The sequence below is a fragment of the Cupressus sempervirens genome, chromosome 1, assembly GCF_028749045.1.
Source record: "Cupressus sempervirens isolate cs-2001-9-10 chromosome 1, ASM2874904v1, whole genome shotgun sequence".
Classification (NCBI taxonomy): domain Eukaryota; kingdom Viridiplantae; phylum Streptophyta; class Pinopsida; order Cupressales; family Cupressaceae; genus Cupressus; species Cupressus sempervirens.
This window is the reverse complement of record NC_143118.1, coordinates 52,720,506-52,734,329: the sequence shown is the minus strand read 5'-3', so window position 1 is coordinate 52,734,329 and position 13,824 is coordinate 52,720,506. Positions and strand designations below refer to the sequence as shown.

At 37.1% G+C, this 13,824-nt stretch overlaps 1 protein-coding gene across 6 annotated transcripts in view; it reads left to right on the top strand.

Moving 5' to 3' along the window:
- The window catches only part of PPK1 (putative protein kinase 1), a 70,947-nt gene extending 60,017 nt beyond the window's left edge, over positions 1 to 10,930 (top strand). For all 6 annotated transcript variants that reach the window (XM_089816419.1, XM_089816426.1, XM_089816417.1 and 3 more), the window contains 2 exons: positions 9,979 to 10,140; positions 10,245 to 10,930. In XM_089816419.1, the coding sequence (XP_089672545.1) occupies positions 9,979 to 10,140; positions 10,245 to 10,721 (639 nt within the window). In that variant the 3' untranslated portion in view covers positions 10,722 to 10,930. The remainder of the gene's footprint in view (positions 1 to 9,978; positions 10,141 to 10,244) is intronic.
- The last annotated feature ends 2,894 nt before the right edge of the window (positions 10,931 to 13,824 follow it).

Sequence of the window (13,824 nt, the reverse complement as noted above, 5' to 3'; positions counted from 1 at the left end):
TAAAGTGTCTTGTCAAACTGCACAAAAAAGGTGGTTATCAAACAAAATCTTTGGTGGAATGTATAGCACTTCACTTAGATGCTGCTCATGGACATGCCTATATCTGGAAGGAATTAGCTTCTTGTTTTCGGGGGTTACAAACTAAAAGGCAGGCTAAATAGGAGAGTGATCGATTATCCACAGAACAAGGAGATTTTTTCCCATATAGAATATGGACGCTTGACATTTTCAAATCAGCTTCCTAGAATCTTTTGTAATTCTCAGTCAAGAAGCAAGTGGATGCTACGGTGCAAATGGTAAGTTGGAAGGCATTTTAGCAACGTTGAGATCAAGATGGTATGAGAGCTCCACCGGTGCCGAGAAGGAGCCATTTTTGGTAGCATGTGGTGGAGAAGATGGTGCTTTAGAATGCTTTGACTCAAGACAGAGAATTGATGTTGGGGAAATTCATACTGTTGCTGCACCGTGAGATTCTGAGCAGAAAGTCATGACAATATGAATTGATCAAACAGGAGTGCGTGTTTCAATTGGAACAAGTTCAAAATAAGTTATTTCTGCATCCAATATTGTGGAAAAGCAATGCGTGAGTTGGGAATGTTGGTGGGAGATTCACTGAAGGTATAATTAAATATCTGCAAAGAAATTGTTGAACTCAAAATTGTTAGAACCCGAGGAATAGAGGAAGAAATGAAGAACTTGCTGAAACTAATAGAATACATTGTCTTAAGTGACGTGTCGATGATTTGTCGTGAATGACTTGGCAGCGAATGGGAAAGGTAATCTTGTGAAGTATCAGGTTGTATCGCAGGAAATATGCGGTAGTATAGGGTAAAAAATTATTGATTGTAGACATCCGTCAAAGTGTCCTGGCAAAGACATTACCCACCAGGTTTAGTTCGAACTAAGAAAGACGATGGGAGAATGATATCCAAACTCCAATAACAACTAATAACTTTAACGACAAACAAAGGGAACCGAATAGATAGTAGTGCCAGCATCAAACACAATCGAGTCTTCAAGAAGTCAGAAGGAATAAAAACGGTTTCTGTATAAAATATGAATGGTCTTTGCCATTAGAAACCAAAGACAAACATTTGTGGAGTGAGACGAATCTTGGCAGAAAATCGTATATTGTCTGCAGTGTATAATTCAGATAATGGTCATTATATTCTTTGGAGAAATTGCAGTGCCTGCAAAAAGGAAATCTTTAATCACTTTCATTTGATGAAGGAGGTATAAACGCTAGGAGAAATTGTCGGAAACCACAGGAGAGTTGTTCAGCTTCCAAGAAAGAAATGTGATTCTGTTTGATCATTGTAACTCGAGAGTGCCAAACCACCGCTGAAACAACTTGGCATTTTCTTCTTATCCCCATTCTTTCATTCGTGTTTACCTCAGGAGAAGTGTGCTGTTGTTTACTAAAGATCGCAGGGTTAAGATATCGGACTTTCCATAAGCCCAAAGTTCTATTCTGCAACATATGTATGGACATTCTGAAGGAAACGGGAAGAAACTGACGTGTTTAAAAGATTTGGTTTACTCTATAGAAGACAACAACATTTGACATAAAAATTGTTTACAAAACATTCTTACAGGCAAAGATCATTTAGTTCGTGGAAATAAAAGAACACATGACATGAGCAGCTGTTACATGGTTATCGCTGTAACAGATCATGTCAAATCTGGAGGTAACAGTAGGGACAATACATTGGAGTGAAGGGTGATTGTCGAGACGTTTAAAGAGCAGGATAGTAGTTCATGGTGCAGAAATACGAGTCTCCATCCAAACTACAGCTACCTGCAATTGGTGGATGTCGAAGTAGTGAGACGTTGGGTTAATACCATCACTTCAGGCGGTTAGTAGCTAGCACAGGAAGGAGTGTGATGGAACATTGACAATTCCAGGGTAGTGTACATTAAGGAGTACACCAGTCCACTAAGCAGCTGCCGTATTTAGGTTCCTCCATTTCATTTTATGGCTGCGTTTTATAATACCAAGGGGTAGTGTTTTGAAACATAAATGAACTTTTGAAGGTTTTCAACCTGATTGATCAGTTACTTCTCTTATGTCAAAGCTTTCTCCTGTTGAACACGAAATGCTGTACTGAGATATAATCAGCTATGCAAGTCACGTGAAATGTTTTAAACGTACATGATCAGCTTGGTCATAATTTCTTCTAAACTTTCAAATAGATGCAATTGCCTGAACTAAATATGTTGTAACGACAAACACTCTAGTATACATGCACGCAAAGGTGAAGTCTTTGAAATCCTACGTGTTGCTGTAGTTGTGGGTGATGTTGCATCACGGAAGGTTGTTGAGGTAGTTCAGTGCAGAATGAAGGTTGACGGTTTGAATGACTAACGGAGGAAAGAAGGCAGGCAATACCATAAAGTGTTTAGTCACTACCAGGTTACAGTTGGACAGATACTATAAGGTTTGAGAAACGAGAATCTATCTGGATATTACAGCAATCATAAGAAGCAGGTCAAACTTGAAAGGTACTATGAAACCACAAGAGCACTTAACCTAGGATTCAGAATGCGTTATAAGAGCAGAAATACTCGGAACATTTATGGAGAGTATAAAGAACTTCCTAACCGAATTTAGAATGATTTATCATTCAGCGATTACTTGGAGCTTCATTTAGAGCAGCAATATAAAACGAGTATGGCAAAAAGAAGCTACTTTGAATTGGTTTAGGATCTCCTTGAAATAACTAGTGCAAAAGTTTGTACAAAGAATTTCCAACAAAGCAAAATCATTTAATGGAGGATCTTGAAAAAGAAGAACTATCAACCTCCTTTGATTTACAACGTTCTTATGATCTAGTAGATGATGTTACGCAGGGTGTAAGTTTCTATGTTGGTGAATGGGAGGTTAGTGTTGACAAGCAGATTGATGAGTTAGGTTGCACACAAGGTAATAGCAGGTCGGGGTGCTTTTATGATGAGACCTTATATGCAAATGATAACATGGCGACACTTTGGCCTTTGCATACAAATCAAGAGAACAAGAGGAAGAACACCTATGATTTTGAGAAAGGTGATGAACCATATATTCCCAATGTCCATGTCACGGAATTGGAGGAACAAAATGAGACGATATTGCTAGATGATGAACCACGTCAACATGACAACAATGAAAAACATACCTTAAAGAGCCAGCTGAAGGTTAGTGAAAATCAAGTTGTGGCCTCTTTGGTATGTTATGACAACACTCACAAAAAGGTTGAAGATCTACTGGATGGCTCAAAAGGGGGTGGAAGGAGATTGGCTTGATGCTGATTTGCAGGTGATCAAAACAGCTCTAGAGACTATGAAATCAGATTATTTGTATTTGCTTTCCGATAGGGATAACATTCTTAAGGTTGCTGAAATACACGTTAATCAGTTGGATAAAGAAAGGAATGATGCTCAGATTTCTCTTCAGGAAGTAGAAAATCAGATTAGGATCACGAATCACCCTCAGGAGCAGGAGGATAAAGAGAGGCAGGAATTTTTCCTAGAGGTAATTGATGAACTTGATAGCATTCAGCAAATGTATGCTTTGGATAATTGCCCCAAGCGATCAAGGACCAAAATTTCAGATCACTTTTAGCTTATTGACAACCCCGTGTTTGAAGTTGATGCTGATTGGATTTTTGATAATTCTCTTTTTGAGAAAAACAAGGACTCTCCTTTTGATTATCATGATGAAGATGATTTTGATTTCAGGATATGGAATCCTGGTACATTTTCTTGCAACGAATATGGGTCACAGGATGGAAATGGTGATTTGACTATGGTTGTGCATCATTGGATCAGTCCACTTTGGCTTCCTGATTTCACACCATACAAGAGTTGGTTAGATTATATACATCAGCCGTTGGATAGTTTTTGTTTTGAGGAGAGTTATGTGTTGATCATAAGGGATGCTCTTCCAGTTCATTCTTATTCATAGTACTTAGGTACTCAGAGATTCTCAAGATTGAAGATGACAGTTTGCTATTTGTTGCGCCCAGGGTATTACATGGTTTTTTGAGTGGCTTGTTTATTACATCCTTTATTTAGGTCGGGTTGTCATCATCTACTAGGTTACGCATAGTTCACTAATATGTTTCTATTGTATCATATTGACTAGTTATGACAATAGGGTTTGGGATCTAGGTGTGGAACATAGGTATTTTTGGCTTGTTGAGGACCTTGTTGTGATTCTACTCAGTTTGAGGTTGGATTCAGTGGTATCAGTGATGATCAGAGTTGTTCAGTATATAGGTGCAAAGTTTTTTCAGAGAGTTATATGGGATCCAAGGATCCAGTTGAGAGATAGATTGCAGAGTGACATCTTGCTTCGCAGTGTGGATGGAATTGTTCTAAGTTTGGACTACAGGGCTACCTGCAGATTCGTATGGGATCCTAGTACTGATTGCTTGAGGACAAGCAATTTTAAGGAGGGGAGATTTTTAACGTCCCCTTTTGGGACATTAGAAATATTGACGACTTATTTTATATAATATTAAAATTGACTATGAGACGAAGACTCAAATTATTAAAAGGTCAATTTAATGTTATAAAGAGGGCAAAAGGTCAAGGAGGAATAAAATGAAATGCCATAAGGAAGTTGAAGAGCCACTAGGGAATAGGACGAAAGCTAGAGGGGAGTCGAAGAGTCTTAATTTGTGTATTAAAAGGGGAAAGAAGCTCATTGCTCGGGATGCTTGATTTTATGATTCAGTTTAGTTTTCTCTCTTGTGAGAGTTTTCAGAAGGCTTCAGCTTTCAGCCAGTTTGAGGACATAGCCCCTTGTGCTGGCAGACAATGGACGCAAACCCATTATCCTGGGAGACATCAGTTCAGGTGTTTCATTCGCGCTTACAAGTTCTTATTCTAGTATTCCAATCTGAGTGTTAATCTATATTTAAGATGGGATTTGTTAGTGTTGGTTATTGTATTGCTACTGTATAATAACATATTTTAAGGAGTTATAAGAGTTTTCTGGTCTTTATCTTGCTGGTTTGTAATGCATTGTTATATGCTCAAATCTTGAATTTTATTTTGGAAATAACAGATTATTAACTTGTGCAGAAGCTTCTAGTTTTATTGTTGTCTCATATTACATTTGCTTATAATTGAGTCTGAATATTATATTCAAGAAGAGGGTGGATAAATGCTGGTTGGTATTTCTACTGTTTTCGATTGTGTTCGTAATACATTTGCAATATTCAGTTCTGAATATATTGTAAAAAGGGAAAACGAGGAAATATCTGATTAGGGATATTTCATGTGATGAGTCCGGAGAGGGCATTGGCGATGTATTGATGCAAGAAAGACACCCCATAGCCTATCAGAGTCAGAAGCATTCACAAGCTGAGCACTTATATTCCATTTGTGACAATGCGATGTTGGACAATTGTGCATGCACTAAGTTTTGGCAATATTTGATGGGTGCCAAGTTCTTCGTTTGTACTGATCATAATAGTTTAAGATATTTTTTGGAGCAATGGGATCTGAACAAGAGGCAACAAAAATGGGTATGTAAGATTAAGGCTTTTGATTTTGAAATTGAATATGTGAATCGAAAGATTAATTTGGTTGCAGATGCTTTGTCAAGAAAACCCACCATTTGCTTATTGTCTGAGATTTGGTTGATTGGAAAGCACACTTGTTGGTGGAATATTCTAAAAACACATTTGCATGTAAGCTAATGGATGGTGATAGTCAAGACAACCGATACAAGCTGGTGGATGACATCATTTACCATAAGGATCAAATATACTTAGTGCCTGGGTCCAAATTGAAGCAAAGAATCCTAAAGGAAATACATGTCTCAACCTTGGTTGGACACCCGAGGTTTCTCAAGACCTATAGATAGGTTAGGAAGAAGTTCTTGTGGAAGGGACTTAAAGATGATGTTTTGCAGTACGTATAGGAATGTACAATATGCCAACAAAACAAATCCGAACACACCTTACCTACCAGACTATTACAACCCTTGTTGATACCCAAACAAAAGTGGTAAAGTATCTCTATGGACTTCATCATCGGACTTCCTAAGGTAAATGAGAGGGATTGTATCTTTGTAGTGGTGGATAGATTGACAAAATATGCACATTTCTTCGCGATCTCCTTAGATTTCCGGGCTGCATAGGTAGCTGACTTATTTAATCAAAGAAACTTGCCGCGTACACGGATTACCCTAGAACATTTTTAGTGACAGGGATGGTCGGTTTCTCAATATTTTTTGGAGAAAATTATTTCGGTTGCCAGGAAAATAATTGTTGCCAATTACCAGCTACCGCCCTCAAACAGATGGACATAGGGAGATTGTGAACAAGTGATTGGAAGGCTACCTTTGGAACATATTGCAATACAACAACGAGCATGGGTCAAATGGCTGCATCTAGGGGAATACTGTTACAATACAACTTATCACATGTCTATTGGGATGACACCCTTCAAAGTACTCTACAGATATGAACCCCTTTCATTTATGGATATCGTTTTGCATGACAGTTGCGCACCTAGACATTTTGAGATTCTTGAAAGAAAACTTGCAAAGGGCACATGATTAACAAAAGATCTATGCCGACAGGCACTGGGTTGAGAGAAGTTTTGAGGTTGGTGATCTGGTCTATCTCACTCTAGTTGTATAAGCAATAATCACTAAAGGAAATAGGGAAAGAGAAACTGAGGCCACAATGTTATGGTCCTTATCGTGTATTTGACCGTATTGGTGAATTTGCCTATGAACTTGAATTGCTAGAAGGAAGGTGCATCTACAATGTTTTTTACGTCTCCTACTCAAAGAAAGTTGTGGGACAGAACATTGCATTAACCACAAATCTTCCATCGCTCAATAAATAAGGGAAGCTCGTGTTGGAACCGGTCAAGATCATTGATGTACGAGAGAAGACATTGCATAACTGTATTATGATAGAATACTTGGTTTGTTGGAAGCACTTGCCGTTGAACGATGCTACTTGGGAGGGTGAACACATTCTTCAGCATTTGACATTGTGTTTGGTTGAGGACAAGCAAATTTTGGATGGGAGGACTGTAATGTTTCTGTCTTAAAATAAATAAGTGATCAAAACTTTTTTTATGGGCTGATTGATTTAGTATATTTCAGACCCATTTCTATATTAATTGCATCCGTAGGTGTTGCCGTCGGCTCTCTTTATAAACCTTCGGGAGTTTCTCCAAAGGGTGTTTAAGTACAACGTCTAGGTAATGATTGATATGTGATTTGGATTATTTTCATTGTATTGCGAATTTCCGTTTGAGTTAAGTATAGTTCGCCACTTCAGAAGTGAAAGACCTTCCCTATTTGGCTATTTTGGTTTCGGTGGGATTCTATTCTTGGTGATACTTGGCCCAGGTCTGGCAAATCTGGGTATTATCATTGTATGCACCTATACCTCCAGCTCTGATTTCGAATCAACAATCTTTTGTATATTTGGTATGAGCTCTGTACTTGTGACATATTATTGGCATTTGTTGTTCATGACATTAAATCTGCGATTCTTCCTACCACCATACGGCCTATCTATTGTACTGCCAGCATACCCCACATACAGCTACACCCTCTATCCTCCACAACCTCCTTTTATTTACCATGTACGACCTCTCCTTGTCATGTACGGCTAGCCATATGGCCTAACCCTCATCTCCCTCATATTGTACAAACTCCAAGATCTATCCCAGCTAACCGTACGCTGTCCACTCACCATACCCCTGTACACCTCTTGCTACCGTACGGCTACCAAATCCGTCACCGTACGATTGGTTTCATTATTTGACTCCAGGAGCAATTCAGGAACATTAAAGTACTCTTCGCCATTTTCTCCCTTTCATAGTGCACTTTGGTGCCCTAATAGCTTTTTTTCCTACTTGCTATTGTAGCAGGGTACCCTAAAGATGTTCTCCCTAGATGCAGACTCCTTTTTTACCCTTTTGATGGTCTGTTGTAGTGCTGTTATGTATATTTAATATTTATTAGCATATAACAGAGATGTGCAGAAATATACACATGTATAGAAGCTAAGCACTGCTCTCTACATTGCCACTAGAAATTGGAATATAAGTCAATGACAGTTTCAACTGCGTACTTGCCAAGCATCCAATCTTCTATATTTCTCTTCATCTATTTGATCTGAATATGTGATTTGATCTGTTTGGGGTCTTGTATCTTTGAGGCTGATTTACTGATGAGGGTTTCAGAATTTGTGATGACTGGTGATGCTGATGCAATGTACTGTTGTGTGTTTTGAGATTGCCAATCCATCTTCTCTTTATTCAATCTGCTTCATTATACCCTCTTTCATCAGCCAGATACCCTTTTAAATTTTATCCATTTATGCCTCCTTTCCACAAACAGTGGTATGCTCTACAAATATCCCCGAAGAGTTAACTTTTAGGATCATCACACCGCTTTATAAGGATGCTCCTTTACATATTCCGGGTGATACATATCAAACAACCTAAATAAATTATTAAGAGTCATTATCAACTAGTTAGTGATTAGTAATGGATTGGTTCTGCTTCTTATATATGATTTATTATATATTGTTGTTTAGAGCAATCGCCAGGGCAGAAGGATAACCTACGATTTTCTTAATTTTCTTTAAACTTTGATTATTGTTGTCTTGAATATATCTCTTACCTCTTTCGAATTACTTTATATTTCTTGGCATCTACATGCGGGGAGGTGCCCCCTTGGATGGCAGCTGCCCGTTCAATAGGAACATGTCTTTTAAATGACCTTTCTTTTTGTAACATTGACCTAACTCACATTTTCTCACAGTAGTTTGGCTCTCAATTCCTTTTTTTTAAATGTTTGTGGCTCCCTTTGATAGCTGACTGTGATTCTTACTTGGGCGCATGAGACTATGCATGTCAATGGATAAACCAGCTGGAATTTTTGTTAAATAACTGAAAAAGACCACAGATAATTTGTTTAGATGCATGGATCTGAAAAAACTGAATTTGAAGAAAATATTCTACTATTCTGCAAAGTAACAAAATTAACAGGGAAGTCTCCATAAATAAGACATCTTATCGGCAACATAAAATCTCTGTTGAGAAGATAAAATAAAGGGCTTTCACAAGAATCTACGGGCCAATAACAATATTGGCACCATACATGGAAAACATAATGTTACCTCTATAGAATAAGCCTCCTATTGTGCAGTTTACCATGAGGCAACCTATTATCTCATGCTTACCAAAAAGCTTGGGTTCGCCAAAGCTGGATACATTAACAAAATTATAAAATTATATAGTGGAATGACCAATAAAAAATGGCTTTATCACTAATCGCCTTAGTGTTGTGCAGAAACAAAAAGATTGAGATGCACACTCTGCCTAAGGGCTTGGAGCACTGACCACAAAAATATGGTGGTAAAGTTATTGGCATCCTAAAGATTATTTGAATATTGAACAGTGGCTCTGTGGAGTCTGATATTATGAAAAGTTAGCTTCTGGCCAGCAAAGAAGGTGGGCATTCTATATAGAATTGATGAATTACTAACCTCATCTCCATGTACTCATATTCCTAAGTCAGATGTGAAGTAGAGTCATTGAGTGATAATTGTGAATGGAAGCAAATGTCTCTATAGTATCAAATATAGGAGGAGTGAGCGGATGTTCACCTGATGCTGATTTCAATTCCATGCCATGCAAGTCATTCTTTTACTACTGCACCTTCTGATTCTAAAATGTCTTTGAAGTTTGAAGCTTTTCTAGGTTGATTTGAAGTTGGCATATTTTTCAAGTTTCCATACACATGACTCTGGATTCCTTACTATTTTGCATATTTGCTTCTATGCATGTCAAGTTATAACAGGTATTAAAATATCTGAAAATAAATACTAGTATGTTTTTCTTTTTGTCCTGCAAAAATATAACTTTCGCTCCTTAGTGTTCCTCATGATTCACAAAGCTTAATTGGAGCTTGTTTTTGGCTTGTTTCTGATAAGCATTACAATTTATTTTCAGCAAATTCTCAAGGCTGTCAATACAATACATGAGGAGCGTATTGTCCATTCAGATTTAAAGCCTGCCAATTTTCTTTTGGTAAAAGGTGTGCTAAAGCTGATTGACTTTGGGATTGCTAAGGCGATACAAAGTGACACTACCAATATTCAGAGGGAGTCACAGGTTTCAGCGGAAATCTTATTCCCACACTTTCTACTTTTATGTTTCAGAATACTCATTGCATTTCAAGAATATATGGCTGACCTCATGGAAATGTAAAATTGCAGGTTGGCACATTAAATTACATGTCTCCAGAGGCATTTTTGTGCAACGACGAGGATGAGAATGGAAACATAATAAAATGTGGGAGACCTTCTGATATTTGGTCACTTGGTTGTATTCTATACCAAATGGTGTATGGAAGGACACCCTTTGCAGATTTCAAGACCTTTTGGGCAAAATACAAAGAGATAACAAACAAAGATCACAAGATCACGTATGGCCCTGTCTCGAATCCAGCGCTTCTAGATATTATGAAAAAATGTTTAGCTTGGAAACGGAATGAACGTTTACGAATCCCTCAGTTGTTAGAACATCCTTTTCTTCAGCCTCCAGCGCAATCTTTAATGCTTAGTCAGGAAGAACGCCATTGTAGTGCTCTTGTTGAAATATCTAATTCTTATGGATCTGATATTGAGATTTGCAGATTATGTGAAAAGCTGCAGGAGCAGATTAGGAAACTTTCCAAGCCGTCAGATAGATAGAAGTAGAAATGATAGATAACAATATTTTAAAAAAATCTCTGTAGTGGAAAGTCACTAACATACACAGGCAAAGTGATGCATGCTGTAGTAAGACACAGTTGATTAATGTTTGTTCGGCATCTCATTTGGTAATGAGCCGTGTTTTTTGCGCTTAAGATTTTGTAGATAACTTTTGTCATATTAACTATGATATTCTACTTCAACCAGGACACCAAGAGTCAGAAAGTGACAGATTCTTTCTGAGCTAGCTATGGATTGGCTAACACAAGAATAGTCATTTTGTGTGTATACATAGTGCCATTCGTTCTAAGTATTCTGCACCTGCAGCTTGGCAATTGTATCCTAGATTGTATGTATAATCGGACGATTTTTTCAATATCCTCTTATTGTCAGGTTTCTGTAATTTTGTAATTTTTTTCTTACATAATTCTCTGGTCTTGGGTTGGCCTCACTTTTTCTTTATATTTGAACTTGAAATTTTGTAAATATGATGTGCATATTTTGACTAAGTTACTGATTCAGATGCGGATTCTGAAGCTGATTCCAGAAGCAGAAATGGGATATGGAGATTTTTTTTGATGCGGATGCAGGAAGAAATGTATGTATGTGTATGTACACACACACACACACACACACACACACACACACACACACGTGTATATATATATATATATATATATATAGGTGTGTGTGTGTGTGTGTACACACACACACACACACACAGATATATATGTATGTATGTATGTACACACACATGTATATGTACATATATGTGTGTACATATATGTGTGTGTGTATGTACACATATATATTATATACATATATATATGTGTGTACATATACACACGTGTACATATACACGTGTACATATGTGTGTATATGTATAGACATATATTATATACATATATATATGTGTGTGTGTATACGTATACACACACACACACATATGTACATATACATATACATATGTATATACATATATGTGTGTGTATATATATATATATTTATGTACATGTACATATAAATGTGTGTATATATATATATATATGTATGTATGTATGTATGTATGTATGTATGTATGTATCTATATATATATACACATGTACATGTACACACAAAGAAATGCAATAAATATACAAAAACAAATCATTTGATAGTATGATTGATACTTACCCTTTATCAAAATTCAAGATATTTCCAAGTTCATATAATATATCAATATGTGATTGTCCAACATTAGAATTTAGTCTTAGACAATAAGTTCAAATAGGTCATGTTCAAGATTCCAACAAAATAAAAACTTAGTTAATGATTGAAGATTCAATCAATTGATATGCATCAAGAGTTTGAATGATAAGGATTCACAAGAAAATTTACATTCTCATCATCTCCAACTGTTGAAAGATCATTTCAACCAAACATGGTTCCACTTATGCTAGATGCACCACGTGCCACAATATCATCATCACCATCTCGGACTGTAGTAAGATCATTAAGTGTTGCATCCAAATTTGCACACTCAGGGGCTACATTCCAAAGTTTTGTTGCCTTTTGTAATGATCATTCTTATGTGACAAAAAATGCAAGTTGGTGTGGACAAAGACTAAGTCCTCAACCTTCTTGGAGCCCAATCGGTTGCATTTCACTGAATGGATAAAGGAGTATTTACTCCAATTCCTTTCAACAACAAGAAAACTAGCAACCTAGATATTTGTCACAAAACATACAAATGAAAAGCAAATTAATTTTAAAGAATGTGTGAAACATTAAATTCTAGAATGCAAGTGTAAACATAAAAGTTTCAAACCTTACTTATGATAGGACCTTGATTGCAAGAGGTTGAAGATGCTTGAAAGGTTGACCAACATGTACCACCATGTGATAGCTCCTATTTTATTTTGGTCCTTTGGTGCAAATGGAGAATGCTTTAATCTCGAAGCAAATAACCTAAATTCTACCCGCACTTTTTCATGCATTTCTTCCAATGGGAAGAGTCATGTAAGGGCTTTGTGGCACCCCTCAACAACTTCCTCATTTGCAAATGGTGCAACTCTACTCGGCATCCTGAGTACCTCCTCACTATAGTACCTAGGAGATGGGACATATGCAAGGAGGTGCAATGGGGTAGTCATCTTATTCCAACGATGGTGGATAATTGCTTGCACTTGTTTGCATAAGGCTTTGCTTTGTGTGGGGTCACTCTAATGTGCTTGTATGGAATGTTTTACGGTCTCAACCATGGTGTCCATGCCATCATACACATCCCCCAATTAAGGTGTATTTTTATTAGCAAAATCGAGCATAGTCATGATGGGCTCGATGAAATCCAATACATATGCCACACAAACTCACTAACTCTCATTCAAGATCAAATACTTGACCCTTTGTGCTATTTCTGAATTTGAGGCCTTCCATATGCCCCATTGATTACCAATGACCATTTGGCCCAATGCATCTTTTACCTTGAGGAGTCATCTCATAACAATTATATGAGATGCAAAATGAGTCTCAACAATCCAAGCAAGTTAACAATATTTCAACTGACAATAAAATTATAAATTTTAATTTTAAACTAAATTACAAATCCATGAAACTAAGTAATTAAAAAGAATCAATTTACCTTCAGCAACACCAATTTGGAGTATGTTCTAAAAATGGATTGTGACATGTGGTTTGTCACAAATATTTGTTTCTCCTCCCCCTCTTGGTATATTTCTTCACCCAATCTATTTGAGTGCCAATCTTCTGAGTGATCAAATTAAGGGAGTGAACAATGCATAGTGTCCAAAAATTATGGTCGTACCGACACTCAACCAAAGCACCCTCACCCTTGCAATTTTTGGCATTGTTTGTGACCACTTGTACCACATTCTCACCACCCACCATCTTGATGGTTTTGCTGAGAATTCTAGAAATGAATTTGGAATCCTTCACTTGCCCCTCACAATGAACAACCTTCAAAACCACATTGCCCCTTTGGGGGAAACTACAATCACATTAATTAGTGGTCGGTTTCTTGTATCCATCCCAGCATCTGACACAATAGTTAGACCTGAAGCTTTCAAAGATTTTTTGATTGGTTGAAGACTTTCTCTATATGTGT